Below are 20,053 nucleotides of genomic sequence, written 5' to 3'. Positions count from 1 at the left end.
GAGGTAAGAACCAAAGTGGAAAGGTATCCCCATGTCTGCATCAATAACTTTAAAACTGAGATGAGAAAGTGGGCCACGAGTAGATTCAGCTGGATAGTTTTTATCTGAATAAGCCCTGGAAGATAAACTGTCAAAGAACTGACAGTAAAACCTTTTTATTATGGAAAGCTTGCATGTTACTGGATGTTCAGCACACACAGTGGGTTGGCTGCTGTTGCGAGTGCATTGCACATCACCAGTTCCAGGGGCATTGAAAATTGGCATATGTCTTTGTTGCAGTTTCAGGAGGACTCTGATGCAGCAGTTAGTAATAGGTAATCTTGTGTAAACATTTTCAGCTTCATAACCTGGTCTAACCACACTATAATCCGTTCATCATAAGAATAAACCTGATGAAAACAAACACAACCATGACCATTGGTCTGAAGCCGTAGCGCACATACACTGGTGTCGTTTCGCTCTTGAAAGTAGGTCCTTCTTATGTATAAGATATCTTATTACTACGTTACGTTAAATGAAACTAAGATATTCAAATGTATTAACAGCCATCAACATTTTTCTTTGTCGCACTTTAGCTGTGTAGTTTTTATTTCAAAAATTGTGAACAGTCACAACCTCTGCAGCATTGTGTCAGATTGTCGCATTGTTAATGCACAGTATGATAATGGTTGAGGCTGCTTTCTGTTCTGTAGTGAAACACACATGTGGAACACGGTTAAAAAGTGCTGAGAAATAGGCCGTTCTTAATGTTTTTCATAAATTTACAGAGATAATCGGCTTTGATGCTATCCCACGATTGTAAGTAATGCAGGTGATTAACAAACATACAGTGAACATGGAGCGCATGCGGTAGCGTAATGGAATGTCAGCCAAATGCGGTAATTCATGCGTTGGTTTAAATCTCTTACATAATTATTTTTCTCGTTCAATTTGAAATACCTACATCTCATTATTATAAAACTCATCTTTTTTATGAATAATGCACATCATCTTATTTCTAATTACATACTGGATGCAAAATTCCAGTTTCCATTTCATGACAAATTCTTAATTATCAATGTTTTATGAAAGACTGCTCATAAAAGCTGTTTAAATTAAGAAAACAATTTAATTTTTTAAGGCAAAAATGAAAAACCAAATCCTCTTTATTTGTACTGTGTCCACAGTTTCATACCACAGTGGTAGGTAAGTACTGTAGAAACATGAAGAATAATCATTTTCACAGCATCGAGTACACCATACAAATGCTGCATTTTTACATTTGCTACTGTACTATTACAGTATGAACCCAACAGAACTGATCTGGAGCCAAACTGCGGGATTTGGCCCGAGAAGTACCAAGACTGTTAAGCTGCCAGACATACTGGAACTAAAGCATGCAGTTTTTTCACACATCACTGCTGAACGCTGGCGAGATACAGAATGGCTCGTCATAAAAGAAGAGAAAATGCTGCGCGTGGTTGGCTTTGTGGATTCTGTTGTTGGTAGGCTCATTATCAAAGTAGCAGGTGACACTTCCAGAACTGAAATGTATTTCTTGGATTCGAATAAGGAAACAGCTAAGAGATTACCAGACGACTGACTAAGTAATACCTTCAGTGGCTTCAATATTTAACTGTACCGTGAAACCCTTCAATACTTTCTTACGTTACACACAGCTTATGCAGAAAGATTACCCTGTGGTTAAGTCAGGAATTTTCATCATTCTTGTTTTTAATTACAATAGTACGTTAGCTAAAAATGATGATGTGTTGTGGTTTTCGTCTAGTTGAAAAAGGAACGTATTGTGGGAGATTTGCAGTGTATTATTTCATTCAAGCTGTATTGCTCCTCTGCTTGTCTCTCTCTATGTGTGAACTGCAACGGGCCACGTCACTGCATGCTAGCTGTACCAGCTGACCGGCCAGTGCTGTCCAAGTTAAATTCACCAGTAAATCTGTTGTCCTGTATTATCGCTAAGTCGATGTGCACATAATGCACAGCGCAAAACGTACCCTTATTATCATACTTGACTACTCGAGACAGCTTGGCTGCAGTCCCAAGTGAAATGGAAATCCAATAAGGTTCCAGCAAATGCAGACGAATACATAGTGCAATGTTGACACCAGGTTTATTCTTATGATGATTTCTTTATGATGACTTCTTTATTTTGTTACCTAACCAAACACATTACAATGCAAATAGTCATTTCCTTTCAACAGTACAATTGCAGATTAGTAATTCTAATAGAAAAGTCACCACAGCTATTTCTCAAAATAATATCCATTTAGTTCAATGCATCTGGTCCACTATTTCAATTTCTTCAATCATTTAGAAAAGCAATCAAGCTCAATCTATGCACACAATTACAGTAGTGATGACCTCTTAAACATGATAAATCCTTCCCTCCAAGCCACTAGTTGATTTCTTAGAATATAAATGTCAACAAGGCTAAATCTGGGGAACTGTTTAGATGGGAATTAGTTCAAAGCATGTGCACTTTGGCCATGGCAATGTCTATGTCCAAAAATACAGATGTACCATAGCACAAACACATTTTTCTGATGATTTTGATCATTTCTATTTTAATTTCATAAACAAATAGTGTTGTGTAACATAAGCCGTTGGAGCTGCTGGAGGTAGTGGTATATGTGGAAGTGATGTGCTTGTTTGTGTGTTTTCTTTGCTGAAAAAGGCTTTGGCAAAAGCTATAAAGTGCAACATTTTGTTGTTGTGCCTGTCTGCATTTCAACAGAACATCTATCTGATCCTCCCCCCATGAACCATGGACCTTGCCGTTGGTGGGGAGGCTTGCGTGCCTCAACGATACAGATAGCCGTACTGTAGGTGCAACCACAACGGAGGGGTATCTGTTGAGAGGCCAGACAAACGTGTGGTTCCTGAAGAGGGGCAGCAGCCTTTTCAGTAGTTGCAGGGGCAACAGTCTGGATGATTGACTGATTTGGCCTTGTAACATTAACCAAAACAGCCTTGCTGTTGTGGTAATGCGAACGGCTGAAAGCAAGGGGAAACTACAGCCGTAATTTTTACCGAGGGCATGCAGCTTTACTGCATGGTTAAATGATGATGGCATCCTCTTGGGTAAAATATTCCGGAGGTAAAATAGTCCTCCATTCGGATCTCCGGGCGGGGACTACTCAAGAGGACGTCGTTATCAGGAGAAAGAAAACTGGCTTTCTACGGATCGGAGTGTGGAATGTCAGATCCCTTAATCGGGCAGGTAGGTTAGAAACTTTAAAAAGGGAAATGGAGAGGTTAAAGTTAGATATAGTGGGAATCGGTGAAGTTCGGTGGCAGGAGGAACAAGACTTCTGGTCAGGTGAATACAGGGTTATAAATACAAAATCAAATAGGGATAATGCAGGAGTAGGTTTAATAATGAATAAAAAAATAGGAGTGCGGGTAAGCTACTACAAACAGCATAGTGAACGTATTATAGTGGCCAAGATAGACACGAAGCCCATGCCTACTACAGTAGTACAAGTTTATATGCCAACTAGCTCTGCAGATGATGAAATTGAAGAAATGTATGATGAGATAAAAGAAATTATTCAGGTAGTGAAGGGAGACGAAAATTTAATAGTCATGGGTGACTGGAATTCGACAGTAGGAAAAGGGAGAGAAGGAAACGTAGTAGGTGAATATGGATTGGGGCTAAGAAATGAAAGAGGAAGCCGTCTGTTAGAATTTTGCACAGAGCATAACTTAATCATAGCTAACACTTGGTTCAAGAATCATAAAAGAAGGTTGTATACATGGAAGAATCCTGGAGATACTAAAAGGTATCAGATAGATTATATAATGGTAAGACAGAGATTTAGGAACCAGGTTTTAAATTGTGAAACATTTCCAAGGGCAGATGTGGACTCTGACCACAATCTATTGGTTATGAACTGTAGACTAAAACTGAAGAAATTGCAAAAAGGTGAGAATTTAAGGAGATGGGACCTAGATAAACTGAAAGAACCAGAGGTTGTACAGAGTTTCAGGGACAGCATAAGGGAACAATTGACAGGAAGGGGGGAGAGAAATACAGTAGAAGACGAATGGGTAGCTCTGAGGGATGAAGTAGTGAAGGCAGCAGAGGATCAAGTAGGTAAAAAGATGAGGGCTAGTAGAAATCCTTGGGTAACCGAAGAGATACTGAATTCAATTGATGAAAGGAGAAAATACAAAAATTCAGTAAGTGAAGCAGGCAAAAAGGAATACAAACGTCTCAAAAATGAGATCGACAGGAAGTGCAAAATTGCTAAGCAGGCGTGGCTAGAGGACAAATGTAAGGATGTAGAGGCTTATCTCACTAGGGGTAAGATAGATACTGCCTACAGGAAAATTAAAGAGACCTTTGGAGATAAGAGAACCACTTGTATGAACATCAAGAGCTCAGATGGAAACCCAGTTCCAAGCAAAGAAGGGAAAGCAGAAAGGTGGAAGGAGTATATAGAGGGTCTATACAAGGGCGATGTACTTGAGGACAATATTATGGAAATGGAAGAGGATGTAGATGAAGATGAAATGGGAGATACGATACTGCGTGAAGAGTTTGACAGAGCACTGAAAGACCTGAGTCGAAACAAGGCCCCCGGAGTAGACAACATTCCATTGGAACTACTGACGGCCTTGGGAGAGCCAGTCCTGACAAAACTCTACCATCTGGTGAGCAAGATGTATGAAACTGGTGAAATACCCTCAGACTTCAAGAAGAATATAATAATTCCAATCCCAAAGAAAGCAGGTGTTGACAGATGTGAAAATTACCGGACAATCAGTTTAATAAGCCACAGCTGCAAAATACTAACACGAATTCTTTACAGACGAATGGAAAAACTAGTAGAAGCCGGCCTCGGGGAAGATCAGTTTGGATTCCGTAGAAATACTGGAACACGTGAGGCAATACTGACCTTACGACTTACCTTAGAAGAAAGATTAAGGAAAGGCAAACCTACGTTTCTAGCATTTGTAGACTTAGAGAAAGCTTTTGATAATGTTGACTGCAATACTGTCTTTCAAATTCTGAAGGTGGCAGGGGTAAAATACAGGGAGCGAAAGGCTATTTACAATTTGTACAGAAACAAGGTGGCAGTTATAAGAGTCGAGGGACATGAAAGGGAAGCATTGGTTGGGAAGGGAGTAAGACCGGGTTGTAGCCTCTCCCCGATGTTATTCAATCTGTATATTGAGCAAACAGTAAAGGAAACAAAAGAAAAATTTGGAGTAGGTATTAAAATCCATGGAGAAGAAATGAAAACTTTGAGGTTTGCCGATGACATTGTAATTCTGTCAGAGACAGCAAAGGACTTAGAAGAGCAGTTGAACGGAATGGACAGTGTCTTGAAAGGAGGATATAAGATAAATATCAACAAAAGCAAAACAAGGATAATGGAATGTAATCGAATTAAGTCTGGTGATGCTGAGGGTATTAGATTAGGAAATGAGACACTTAAAGTAGTAAAGGAGTTTTGCTATTTGGGGAGCAAAATAACTGATGATGGTCGAAGTAGAGAGGATATAAAATGTAGACTGGCAATGGCAAGGAAAGCGTTTCTGAAGAAGAGAAATTTGTTAACATCGAGTATAGATTTAAGTGTCAGGAAGTCATTTCTGAAAGTATTTGTATGGAGTGTAGCCATGTATGGAAGTGAAACATGGAAAATAAATAGTTTGGACAAGAAGAGAATAGCAGCTTTCGAAAATGGTGCTACAGAAGAATGTTGAAGATTAGGTGGGTAGATCACATAACTAATGAGGATGTATTGCACAGGATTGGGGAGAAGAGAAGTTTGTGGCACAACTTGATTAGAAGAAGGGATCAGTTGGTAGGACATGTCCTGAGGCATGAAGGGATCACAAATTTAGCATTGGAGGGCAGCATGGAGGGTAAAAATCGTAGAGGGAGACCAAGAGATGAATACATTAAGCAGATTCAGAAGGATGTAGGTTGCAGTAGGTACTGGGAGATGAAGCTTGCACAGGATAGATTAGCATGGAGAGCTGCATCAAACCAGTCTCAGGACTGAAGACCACAACAACATCTATATGATGATTAGTAATCTGTCCTTTTCCTAATATCATTGATATTCCAACCAGGAGTTTCTATTGTTTGAACCACTACATATTCTATTCTAAATACCAATCATGAGATTGTTTAACCAGCACACCAATTAGGGGCACTGTGTGTGTGTGTGTGTGTGTGTGTGTGTGTGTGTGTGTGTGTGTGTGTGTGTGTGTGTGAGTGAGTGAGTGAGAGAGAGAGAGAGAGAGAGAGAGAGAGAGAGAATGGCATAAAAAATCTCATCAACTTTCAGTCTGCAGAAGAATTTTTTTTAACAGGCAGAATTTAACATTCAGGTCTCAAAAGCCACATAGTAGCACACAAGGACAAATATAATTCTATTACTAAATATGATCGAAGTCCCAGACAAAATAGGAAAGGGCACAGATAGATAGCTCAGAAAACAGCTTATTAATAAGAGTGGAAATTTTTATATACTCTGTCAAACAGTACACATGCCAGTTGTAACATTTATAGACTTGGAAAAGATGAAACAAGGTCCATTTACTGTGACACAACTTAAATTTAAGTGCAATAACTACCACAGGAAGTAATAAATTTCATTATAAGAATAATATTATGAGTTCACATTACTTGATCAAAAAAAAAAGATTTTCACAATGATGCATGTTATTCAGAGATGAAAGTTTGTCGTCGTCAATGTATAGCTAATACATCAACTGTTTTGATTGAAAACACATGAAAGAAATGGTAGCTAAACCATTCCTCACAAGACTTCGAATTTCCAGGCTCATATCATCTTAATGTGTAGCTCAGAATCAGAGATGCTAATGCACTTTTAAACAAACATTACATGTAAAAAAACTGTCAGTACACAACTATGATTTGTGAACAATTCACAAAAGAAGCAACAGGTAAAACACAAAACAATTCACAATATATGCACTGTTCAGAACATTCACTGTCTTTTGCAATTCTTTCTGGAACATTTTACAGTGACTGGAGAATTACGTAGTAATTCATATGTACAATGGCCACTGGAGACTGTATGTTTCAGCAGAATCAGTCTATTTTGAATCTACATTAATTTTATTAATGTCTGTGTTATTTATTTGCTTTCTTCTGCAAGCTTATCACGTGCCTTCTTTCCTCCTGTTAATGCCATCCTTTCTTTTTCTGAAAGCCGACTCAGTACTTTTGTGATAACACCTGTTCCCAGTGTCGCAGTTCCATCTCTGAGTGTGAACCTCTGCCCTTGTTCTAATGCCATTGGCCTGAACATTTTCAGCTCCAACCTGAAGAAGAAATCAATAATATATGTAATGCAATATATTCAGTTGAATCTGTCCACCACACCTCTCTCTCTCTCTCTCTCTCTCTCTCTCTCACACACACACACACACACACACACACACTTTTTCACACTCCTGCGGATACGTGAGAAGTTGCCTCGTGAAACATGCAGTGTAAATAGCACAAGCTACCAAAATGGTGTCAAAGACCTTCAGCAGGGTAGGAGACTCAAAACATTAATTTATAACTAACGATAAGAATAGTTATACGGTCAAAACCGATGATAACAACATCAAAGAAAAACCGATGATAACAACATCAAAGAGATGAACTGTTTACAGTCGTTACAGTCAACAGTCTCACAAACCGTTTCTTTTTTCCCCATTTTTTTTTAAATAGGAATTTCATCATCTCAAAATTTAAACTGTCATTGACTTCAAATAGTAGCAGAAATACAGTACACTTACAGTATATGTGGAGAGAGACGGAAGAAAAAATGTAAAAAACCTTCAATAAGTGAAGAAAGCAGTAGCCACCATGAAAATTGTTCAACATTGTCGAATACAGCCTTGGATAATGGATGAGATACAATGTCGAGCATCTTTCAAAACTTACTGTAAGTACTGTATAGCACAGTACTCTTTCATGACAACTTTGTTCCAATTACTGTATTACAAAAATTAATTAACACTAATAAAAATGAGAAGCCAATATTTTATACATAAATAACATGAAGGTCTATGCTTTCTCCTACGTTTCCCTTTATAATGTACAAATGTGATATACTGTACCTAACACAATGAAAATATCTAATACAACCACAATACAACAATAACAAGTACACTAGTATTCCACTTCTGTACTTTGGAAAAAACATGCCATATGTATTGGACTTTAATTTTCTAGTTTTCTACAATCACAGCAAAGATATTATGAATAATATGAGAGAAGGAAAGTTGCTACTCATCATATAGCGGAGGTGCTGAGTCGCGATAGGCACAATAAAAAGATTCACACAATCATAGCTTTCAGCTATTAAAGCATTTGTCAGCAGTAGACAAGCGCGCGCACGGGTGTCCAGCGCGCGCGCACGCACGCACGCACGCACGCACGCACGCACGCACGGACGGGCGTGCGTGCGTGCACGCACGCACGGGCGCACACGCACACGTCTGCAGTCTCAAAGAGCTGAAAGAGAGTAGCAACTCTCCTTCTCTTGTATTGTTACATTCCATTCTTCATTTTTCCATTGTTTGACAGCACAGATCGTGTTTAGTTTTTTAACCAGTGGCTTAAACTTTAAAATGCAATACAGTAACACATCCTAAGATAGTTATTCAATTTAAGATGTGTGTATGCATTTAGCATTTGATGATGCATTCATTTTAACATCTCATTATTGTCACTTTTATTAAAATCTTCTTTGAAAATAAGAACTTTTTCTAAGGTTTTCACTGCACTGAGAGCTTTTCGTTAAGTGATGGCCAACACACTGCTGTTGAGCATTTTCATGTTCATCAATCATTCATGTACTTTGATGACGGCTAAAATTTCTTCTTCATTCGATGAGGCATACATGATAAAATTGTTGTCTATCAAGGTGAAGTCCTCTATTTCACAAGCTGACAAATATGGACAAAGTTCTTGTACTAATTCTGCTGTGGCAATTTCGTCCCATCTGCACCATCAGCTGTTGCTGAATGTATCACCCTCACTGTGTTATAGAGAAAAAAAGATGTCAGAATCCTATTTATTTAAAACAATTGGCACTTGTCTTTTGAGTGGTATTTTCCCGTGCTTCCAATATCATTAAAATTGCACAAAGGTGTTGAAAACTGCTTCTTTACCTTCTCTGACTTTTTGTAACATGGTCATCACTTGAAGTTTCCTTTACTGATTTGTTGGAAATTGTTAACTCTTTGGTCCATATGTTTTATGAGGTCTGTTAGGAAAGTATCTGACCTTTGGCTGTGGAAAAAAAAGTTGGCTTACCTGGGGCATTGGGCACCTAACTACCCTCAAAGTTATTCAAAGTTATTCCCTTGGGACTCCACACATTTTACCCAGCAGTGCCGAAAAAGATTCTTTTGGAATGAACATTACCTTGGCTCTCGCTGCTGCCACATTGTCCTCTATTGTCCAATATCGCATTTCTTTCAATGGCCTCTTGAGTCTGAGGAACAGCCAGAAGTTGCACGTATCATGAGTAAGGAGCCTGTTGAAGCACAGGGATCTGTTTTATTACCAAAAAAATCTGAATCAAGTGGGAGGAATGTGCTGGAACATGGTCGTAATGGAGGCACCAATTTCCTGTTGACTGCAAGTCCAGTCACTTGCACCAACAGCTTCACATAGGTGACAAAGGATATCCCTGTAGTAATCTCTGGTGATTTTTTTTACCCTGTGGTGTACCACACTGCAGGAGTCAAAGAAAGCAGTCAGTATCACACTGATGTTGCTACGCACTTAGCAGGCCTTCTTTGTTCCTGGTGACGAGGAATGTTTCCACTGTGACGACCGGGATTTGGCTTCTAGGTCATACCCATTATGGTGTTCACAAAGTTGAGGTCATTGTTTGTGCAGTTCAGCATGTCCTGTGAGATTTCAACATGAAGCTACTTTTGCTCCGCCGTAAGCAGCTTTGGCAGGAATTTCGCCAACACACTTTTCACGGCCAAATCTCCAGTCACAATGGAATGTGTCGAAAAAGTGTTGATGCTCACCTCTCTGATAATCACGATGGTCCTGCATCCACAGGATTCACTTTGGCAATGACATGGTCATTTCCACATGTTGATGGCCGACTAGAATGTGGCTTGTTCTCCACTCCACCTATATACAGCTACCTTTAAAACCGGTTGTACCATACCTTGCCCATAACATCACCACTGAAAGATGTTTCAATCTTCCATCTTCCGAATGGTTTCCAACTGGCTGTTGCCCAGTTTCTGGCAAAAAGGGATGCAGTAGCGCTGCTCTAGTCATTTCGTCATTTCCCTTGCAATGGAAGACCAACATGAGCACTACACATTACCTAACTCAACTGCTGCTTGCCAGCAATTGACCCTAATGACATACGGCAAAAAATTCACGCATGCAGACAAAGGTTCAAGGTAGGCTCCCGTGCAGTCATCAACCACAAGATAATTGTTAGTTTCTTTGATTTCAGCTGAGAGTCCCACTTACACAAGCACTTTTCAAAAATTTTACATGTCATTCCAGGTTTTACACTGTTTTCATCAACTACAACTAGGGTGTGAATGTTTTTAAACACTGAGGTTTTCTTGCTTTTCGAATCACCAAAAGCTTTTCTTTACACGATTGTCATGTTATGGGGCAACCATAACTGTGATTCTCTGCCTTTAGACATTTAGACTTGTCCACCTTTAAATTTCAATACCTTGTCTGGTGCCATGTTGCAAAACAAGCCAGTTTCATCAGCAATGAATGTATCATTTGTCTAGTAACCTTCTCACAAAGCAGCCCACTTCTTAGATAGCCACTAATCTGTTATGCCATCTCGTACACTGGCAGCTTTGCTATAAATTTTCCCAGTGATATTATCACGGCGAGCTCGGAAATGTATTGCAAGATGAAGAACAACTGAATTTCGAATTCCCCACAGACACTCAAATTCACTGGATTTTGCTTGAAGAATAGGTCCACTGATGGTGTGTTACTTGATCTTTGCTTCTTAAACCATTAAGTAAAGTTTCATCAGTATCTTTGTGCTCAGGTGATATCGCTTACTTTATTTTTAAAGAACTGTGTTCAAAAAAGATTGGATTTCCTCTCTGTCCTTCCAAATTGTAGAAATTGTTGAGAGTGAACCACCCATTTCCTTTACAATACTGACATATTTCCCCATTTTCTAACTGTCATATTACAGTATGTGACTTTTCTTCAATATTATATACTTTCCTCTTTTTTGCGACATCTTGAAGGTGGTACTTGGAGTGACTATTTAACACACATCAATTTCAAACCAAGAATCTACAGAAAACGAGTTTATATTATTGTTAGTAATCCCCAAATACGTAACGAACAAAAATGAACAGTGGATGTTATAGCCGATATACGTTTCTGACTATGTAGTAAAAAAGATTTTACACAAGAAGTTGCTGTAAGTTGTTGGTGTACTAAATGATTCTTCTAAATATAGTATTTACAATGGATTTAGACGGGACTTTTGGATTTCACTGTTATGTTAACTCACGGTTAAAAGCGATGTTGCTATAAACGGAATCAACTGTACTTTCAAAATAAGTAACAGGCAGGTACTTTACCAGTTACATTAAGCACCTTCCTTTGATGTTGGAGAACCAAGGCAAACATGTCTAACAAATCACTACCAGTTTCAAAACAGGAACTAGTTGCAAGAGCGGGACAGGTCGAAGAGAGGGTTATCACATGGGGTAGTACTGACTGTCTGTATATTCTGTGAGGCTCTGTACGCTGCACTATAATTACCATTTACTGGAAAATTTAAGGTTGTCTACAATTCTGACAGACAAAGTTAACTGTAATTCACTTGATATCCACTGCTGGATGAAGACCTCTTTTAGCCTTCACTATGCATTATGGTCTTTAACAAAATGTATCCATGTTGCTCCTGCACACTGAATATTTCTTGTCTTCTACCCACCACCCATTACAATGACAATAGTTTTTCTTATCTCTGGTAACACAGCAGATTACTTGTTTGCAGTGCCTACCATACATTTATACGGCTATGTCATGCTTGCTTCCATTTAATTTTCATTACAGTCATAATTAGGTCTTCCAATGCTTTTTTGTTTCTTTATACACTTAACATCAAAAACAGCACACAGAGAGGGGAGCATCAAATTAAAATTAAATTTATTACATATAATGATACAGATGAAACATTGACATGGTCCCAAAATCAAGACATGAAAACGTACAGTACATACAAGTAGACAGATACAGCACAACGTGAATAACTGGCTGCACCAATCTTTTGTTGCAATACATGCCGCAACATGCTCATCTGGCATTTCAGCTGGTCCCGCACATGCTCTATAGGGGACATGTCCAGGGAGCATGGAAGAGTTGGAATATGGCATAGGAAGGCTTCAGCAATTCTAACTGTATGAGGACGAGCATTGTCTTGCAGGAAAAGTGCCGCTGAAAGACAGTGTGGGAAGGTCCCACATCGGTTGAAGAATATCGTCACCATAATGCTGGCCTGTTAAGGTTCCACATACCCCAATTAGACGGGACCAGCTACTGTAGGCTGTGGCCCTCCAGACCATTACTCAAGCTGTGTAGATCATGTGATGTGCGACAGCATGAGTGGAGCTGTATTGTTCACTAGGTTTCATTCACATCCATATGCAGTCATTATCCATCCCAAAACAAATCGGGATTAATCACTTAACACCACGTATTACCAATCTGTGGCTGCCCAAGTCATTCTGCTGTGGTACTACTAGACGGCAGTTGTTGATGTCTCAATGTTAACAGCAGTATACGACAAGGGCACCTGGATTGCCAATTTGCATCTGCAAGTGTCTGGAAAGGGTATGTGGAACAACTGGCACCCGTTCAAATGGCTCTGAGCACTATGGGACTCAACTGCTGTGGTCATCAGTCCCCTAGAACTTAGAACTACTTAAACCTAACTAACCCAAGGACATCACACACATCCATGCCCGAGGCAGGATTCGAATCTGCGACCGTAGCAGCAGCGCGGCTCCGGACTGGAGCGCCTAGAACTGCACGACCACCGCGGCCGGCCAACTGGCACCCGTACAGCTGCCTGTATTGTGGAGCAAGTCCGTAGGATTCCTGATCACTTGCTGCACAATCCTTCTATCACCAACCTGTCTGAAGAAACGCTCTGAATGATCGACCTGGTGAGCCACATAACTTGTCAAGCAGCATGCTGTTTCAGGCCAATGATTAGACCCTTCTCAAATTGGCTTATCTGTGAGAAATGTAATCTACCATGTTTACCTGGCATTGTGCACCACTAACATCCTCCTCAAGTTGGGTGCGATTGTCACATGTATGACTTGTCCACTATGTGCCATTTAAATAGCGCCCCTGCTCGATTGCAGTATCACTGCAGGATCTGTGGGCATGCACACTGGCACCAAACTTGGATAAATTGCAAATTGTATCTCACAGTACTTATTGGCAAAGTTTCGTGTTTGTACCTTTCTTCCCTCTGGGTGTGTTATTTTCAATGTCCCTGAGTGTATATTGGTTTTCCTGTGTCCCCTAGTAATCTCACAGTGTTAATTTGTAAGACGATTCAGGTATGTTCCATTAACACATTTTCCTTCTTAATTTTCCCAGTTTAGGGATTTGAAATCCACGAGGACTGCTCAGAAGGATTTGGTGGTATAGAATGTGTGTGTCTGAATCCATTTTCAGTTTTTATTCTCTCACTTTCTTAAACAAGTCTTTAATATACTGGTCTGTGCTCAGTCAGTGTCTTGTTTCTCACGGCCTGTTAGCAAATGGTTCAAATGGCGCTGAGCACTATGGGACTTAACATCTGTGGTCATCAGTCCCCTAGAACTTAGAACTACTTAAACCTAACTAACCTAAGGACATCACACACATCCATGCCCGAGGCAGGATTCGAACCTGCGACCGTAGCGGTCACGCGGTTCCAGACTGAAGCGCCCATAACCGCACGGCTACACCGGCCGGCTGGCTGTTAGCACAGTCTGAATTGAGTTGCAAGCCTTTTTCAAAATATATGAATCTCAGACAAAATGGTGATGTACACTCATATCTATGGTAGTTATTTGCAAATACTCCATGACGCTTTAACTGTTCTAAAGCTGGCTTGCCCCCTTTGCCTGTTACAACCTGATAATCCCATTTTTGTATGCAGATGGTGATAAAATTATACAATATCTCTTACATTAAAATTGTTTGTCTCCTTTGTATTGTGAACTAGAATAATTACAGCATCATTTGAGTTATTGGAAATTTTCTTCCTTTTATATTACTTTGTCTTCAGCTTCAATCTTTTCTGTTAAAACACTATCACCTTCAGGCGTATTCACTATCTTTGAACTGCAAATAGATTTTTATGAAATTTCTGGAATTGTGTTACTCTGATTATTCACTATCTGTGGTTTCTGATTCATATCTTCAACCACACAACTTTAAATAAAGCGTTGCATGTTTGTACAATGTTGACAGTATTCTTAGTTGCTGTGACATTTGCCTTCTTACATGGTTAACAGTGATGTCCAGCCAGCATAACTGTGTTAATAATCTTATTGCTTTCAATTATTGTTCCTCCCAAATTTTAATGGATCTTCTCACATATTTTTTTAAGATATTTACAAATTCAGTATATTTTATCATATTTCCATTTTTATTTGCTTGAAGCTTTCCTCTTTAATACCTACATTGTTCAAGTTGAGATTTTCTAGTCTGTTGCTTCCTTCCAGATTTTTCTGTTTGCATAAGCACCTTTTTTATTTATAACTGCTCCTTTTATCTACATGTGTATAAACTGTGTTCCCTAAGATGCTGAACTTCTGAATTTAATCTTTTATTCCCTCCTATTCTTACAGAAAGTCTCATAATCTGTTCCTGTCTAGTAAGTTTATTTCTTGCTAGCTTTGTATCTTATAAGTTTATGATCATTTTAAATTAAAAAATGGATTAGGTACCTTAATTGTTTTTTACTGACCGATAAAATGCAGTCAACTTAATTTTCATTTCCATTTGTTCCTTGCCTCATCCACCTATTTGTTTTTGTAAGGAGAAATGTGTTAAGGCCAATCTTTCTTTTTTTTTTTTCCTCTCTCTCTCATAAGATTCTTCTGACATGTCATGTGACATTTCTGGTATTATATCTCAAGTTTTCCACTGAAAAAGCTTCTATTACCTTTTGTCCAGCTCTTGCATAAAAATTGATCATTATGTTTTAGTGTGATTAACATCAATTACCTTATTCCTCTGCTGTAGAACACGTCACAATTTTAATTACATCTGGAACGAATGTTTACTGCACTTCTGATAACTCCACTCTATTCAATCTTATTTTAACTTCTCTTTCAACTACACTAACCTATTTTTGGTATTTACAGTACTACAATTTATTTCCCTTAAATGAGTCACTGGCCCAGACTTCATCATTTGAACCGCTCCAGGTCTGTCGAGAAACAGTGCCCGTGATAACAGAAAATCTGCCTAGGATAACTGTCAGAAACAGTATAAGGAGAACAGACCATGTACTAGGGAATTTTATGGAGTATGACAGGTGTTCTAAGAGAGGCAGGCGGTAGCTGGGTGAATGGCTGTAGATCTGTAAGTCTATGATATCAAAGAGCTCCTGCAACGCGATGCATTGGATTAGTCATTCGAGATGTGAGGTACATTTTAAGGTTTAATTGATAGCTCTGCTCTTATGGGCAATGTAACGTGACTGTAGTGACTTTGTTATGGCTCGCTTAATTCTTGTAACTAGTTTAGATTAAGCTGCTCTTCTGAATGTGTGTGTATATGTTATGGGTAGGTCTATGGATGCATTTAAGAATGATGAGATTCAAACTGTAGATTGTGTTGCATTAACGCAAGAAGCCTGCCTAGGAGCATAAAGGGGACTTTTCCTACAGTTAAAGTACGTTAAACTAAATGCTTGGTGTGACGTCCAGTTATGGGGAATGCTTAGTACTGCAATGTGTGTAGTGTAAACTTGGCATGCTTAATTTTGTCTGGTAGGGAAGTACTGATGTTACATTTTGCAACAAGTCAATCATTTTGCTAAGTGTGATAACTAGGTTAGCTTAAGTGATACATTTTTGCAGGAAGTATAAGAGTCAAAAACGGTAGCACACGGCAAAGAGTGGGTACGTAGCTTCATAATGTTGTATGATGCCTACCAGAGCTCACCACTGCTGCCCTTATGATATTGTTTACCGCTTTGCCAAATGGACATGTAATTGTCAAGGATTGTAACTGCTTTATGTACTAGATTCGCCTAGAGATGCAGTGGGACAGCAAAGGAAACATTGCATGAAGCAGTGAGCAGACTTTGAAAAGTAAACCGAAGCATAAATGGTGTGGTCAAAAGTAAGCATTGGACGTAATGTGTAGTAGCATACATTAACTATCCTAGAGTCACCTTACAGGAATTGTGCATGGTTTTCAGAATGAGCCAGTGAAGCCAAACTAAATTTGAGGATCGATTTCTCTGAAGAGGAAAGATGTGTTGTGGCACACTGCAACATCAACGAAATTTGGGACTTGGTGTTCCAATTACAGTCCCAAAGGTGCACAGCTGATGACACAATCAACATGAAGAATGCACCACACATTATGTCAATGTGAAGAGTCTCTCATAACAAGACATTGACACGGCTATGTACCAACTGGTGTTGCATTCCTTCACCCCCCCCCCCCCCCCAGACAGCCAGTCAGTCACCGGAGAGTTAATGATAGTCACCACTGGAGCGACCAGGCTGAAGTTACAGCTGGTGACTAACCAACAGCCACTGTACTGCTGGACTGCTCCAGCATCCTCTGGACAGCTGTTATCTGCCCACCATATGTATGCTGAGGTCCTGAGTTCAGGCGCTAGTTACCAGCAGCCAACTCAGCTCCTGATGCATCAACATCACCGGGTCGTCATACTGCCCCCAGACAACAACTGCCATACAGCATCGCTTCCCTTGTGCTGTGTGATCGATGCCTGATCACAAATCAAAACTATGGAACGTGGATGTCAGGATCTACGCTGCCCTGCAGCCATGGGATGAGAGCAAGCACTTTTAACTGCTCTAACTTACTGGATTAATAAAGCATTACATGCACACCATCTGCCTTGCTGCCATCACCTTCTTCTCATATTGGCCTCCTGTAGCCCTTGACAACCTTCAAATCCTCAATGCCCAGATGGGATACCATCAGTATCCCGACCACTAGAAGAAAAGTCTCTTCCATCCCTCCATAGCAGTCACTGCAGCCTCTCAACCCACTGCAGTTCTAAAGGATACATGGTCTGAATGTCCAGACTGTATATTGGGTTCTATCTAGTTGTTTCCCTCAGTCCTCACTAAGATGTAATTAGGTGCTCAACCCACACAGCTTAGAAGAACCAGCTTAAACAGCTGAGTTACTATTACTGAGACGTAATACAATGGTGTTGGGTCAACAATTGTTTGAGATTGTGTGAACCTACTGCCTCCGTTCAATGACTGCACATTTTCCATGTCACTGAACATCTTGCCAAAACTATTCAATAGTAAAGAACTTTAAAAGAGTCAATTACCATCCCTTCAATTCCTCTAAGTCTACTTCCATACTACTTTCATTATTACATCACATCTGAAATAAAAAACTGTTCCACCTTTCCCAATATAACTGAAACAAAATTCTGCTAATATGCAAATTTGTATGTAAACGATATTTACATTACAAAGTAACAGTAAATTTAACTTTAATTAGACAGCAAAACAGTGTTCTCTTTATAAGACATCTATACGCAACAATGCATTCAAGCCCTCCCACCTGCTAGATATTCTCTACATTTCAGCATAACTGCTGCATCCTTCATGATGAATTACAAGCCTTATGTACTCATTTCTAAATTTATTCCCACAATTCTTTCCTTCCATCATTCCCTCACTTACAGTTTTCAACAGCAACACACAAATATGTGCACAAACATTTCATTTCTTTAATTATATTCTTTATTATGCTTTTTTCTCATTGTCTTCATTCCTTATCCAACCAATCCAGCTGATCATCAAAACCAAGTTTTGCTGTCTTCTAATGCTTTCATTTCCTTTATTTTCGATCATCTATGCTCCAGAACCATCAAGAACTGACAAAGTCTTGGTAAATCTTGTAGCGGCAGAATTCTGACATATGGTCTAAACATTACTCATCTATGGAACCCGTGCTGTTCCTTCATGAGTGGATGTGACCGAATCTGTCTGGTAATAGCCTGTGAAATTAGACTACAAATTTGCTACGTGCTGTCATAACATGAGAATAAACAAAATTGTTCGTGATTAATTGCTTACTTTTCATTATTCCTTAAATTCTCACAGGCTATCAGACCTCTACGGATAAAAACGATGACTTTATATAATGCTGTAGAAAGACACTTTTCTCATCACTGTCAGAATATGTGCACCATTACCATCACAAGACTAAAGTAGAAAACACTGAACAAACATTCTCACTTATTACTTACTTTGCGTCCTCTCCTGGCATTACCATTTCCTTTTCGGGTATTACAATTTGTGATGCAATGTCCCATGTTTTTGAGAACATCTGCAGTTGAATATATGACATAAATGGCTTATGTCTTCCTCCTTCCTCTTTACTCAGAATGTAAACCTGGACATCAAAGTTCATTCGATTACCAACTGGACTATATTAGAAAGAAACAAATATCCATACTAAATGTAGGTATTTGATAGATAACTGATGAGCAACTGGCCAACCATCAAACATAAAAAGTGGTTACAATCCAATCATACATTTCACAATCTCCTGCAAAAATGAGCTGTTATAAAAAGCTGATGCAAATAAAAGCTAGCTCCTTTGAAGAACTTCTGTCATGAGATCTTTTTACTTTTGGAAAGTTATACAGGGTGTGATTCAAAAGTTTCAAGACTTAACTCAGAAAAAGAAATTTATTGGACATTTAAGTACAGCAGACTAAAATTCTTCAAAATACGATCCTTCAGCATCAACATAGCGCTGCCAGCACGTCTTCCACTGTTCGTAGCCCTTCTGGAAGGCCTCGGATGTCATGCTGTCTAGGGCTCTGGTCAAAGCCTGCTGGATGGCATCGATGGAGTTGAATCACTTCTCTTTTACGACTGTCTTGATTCGGGGAAGAGGAAAAAGTCACTTGGAGCCAAGTCGAGGTTGTAGGGTGGCGGCAGCAGTGTCGTAACGTTGAACTTGACCAAACTTCAGCAGCGGCGCACGACGTGTGAGCGGGCGCGTTGTCGTGATGGAGAATCAAATCGCCCTTGATCACCGGGCGGATGCAGCAAACTTGATCCCTCAAGCGGGCAGAGCACTCACACTAAGACAACGCTCATTGTTTGAAAGTTCTTGCACTCTCTCCACATTTTGATCTGTTCGGCTTGACGATGGTCTCCCAGAGTGGTCATCGTTTTCAACATTCCCGCACCACCTCTGAAACGTTTGTGCCACATGAAAACCATTGCACGGGACATGGCTTCTTCTTTATAGGTCTCTTTAATCATACTGAGAGTCTCTGTGGCGGTTTTGTTCAGTCGCATGCAAAACTTAATCACATAATGCTGTTCCATTTCCGCCTCTCCCACTTTTCGACCGAGGTCAATGACATGCACTCATGCTGTAAGTGATGCACAATCTCCAGGGTTCCCGAAGCAACTGCTGCAGCATCAGTTCATTCCCTGAGACCCCCTACTACTTCCCCCACCTGGCAGAACCGGTCCACACGCACTCCCCTACACAGAAATGAATCCGTCTTGAAACTTCTGAATCACATCTTGTATACATTAGATCTGTTGAAGGTTACAGATTTTGCTTTCAGAAAATGGTCATAAGTTAGAAGTTCTACAAGTAACGTAACTTATTTCCTTCCAGAGTTTTTGTGACTTCAGCAAAGGCCCTGCTACAGAGTGTTGGTCTCTGGTAATTATTGGGGACCTTTTCAGTAATGCAAAGTCTTTGGAAACTTGACCACACATCTTGAGAACAGCTTATTATGTTTTATCTATGCAGTATTTAATTGCTATA

At 39.6% G+C, this 20,053-nt stretch overlaps 1 protein-coding gene across 1 annotated transcript in view; it reads right to left on the bottom strand.

Annotated features, from left to right (window-relative positions):
* Positions 1-6,469: 6,469 nt before the first annotated feature.
* LOC126245076 (elongation factor Tu, mitochondrial) overlaps positions 6,470-20,053 on the bottom strand; it is a 51,155-nt gene continuing 37,571 nt past the window's right edge. Inside the window, exons 10-11 of the mRNA XM_049948288.1 lie at positions 18,504-18,649; positions 6,470-7,308 (exon numbers count right to left, since the gene is read on the bottom strand). Of these exons, the coding sequence (XP_049804245.1) occupies positions 7,122-7,308; positions 18,504-18,649 (333 nt within the window). The 3' untranslated portion in view covers positions 6,470-7,121. The remainder of the gene's footprint in view (positions 7,309-18,503; positions 18,650-20,053) is intronic.

The sequence above is a fragment of the Schistocerca nitens genome, chromosome 1 (genome assembly GCF_023898315.1).
Source record: "Schistocerca nitens isolate TAMUIC-IGC-003100 chromosome 1, iqSchNite1.1, whole genome shotgun sequence".
Classification (NCBI taxonomy): Eukaryota; Metazoa; Arthropoda; class Insecta; order Orthoptera; family Acrididae; genus Schistocerca; species Schistocerca nitens.
Note: the sequence above shows the minus strand (reverse complement) of the source record. Positions and strands in the feature narration are given on the sequence as shown.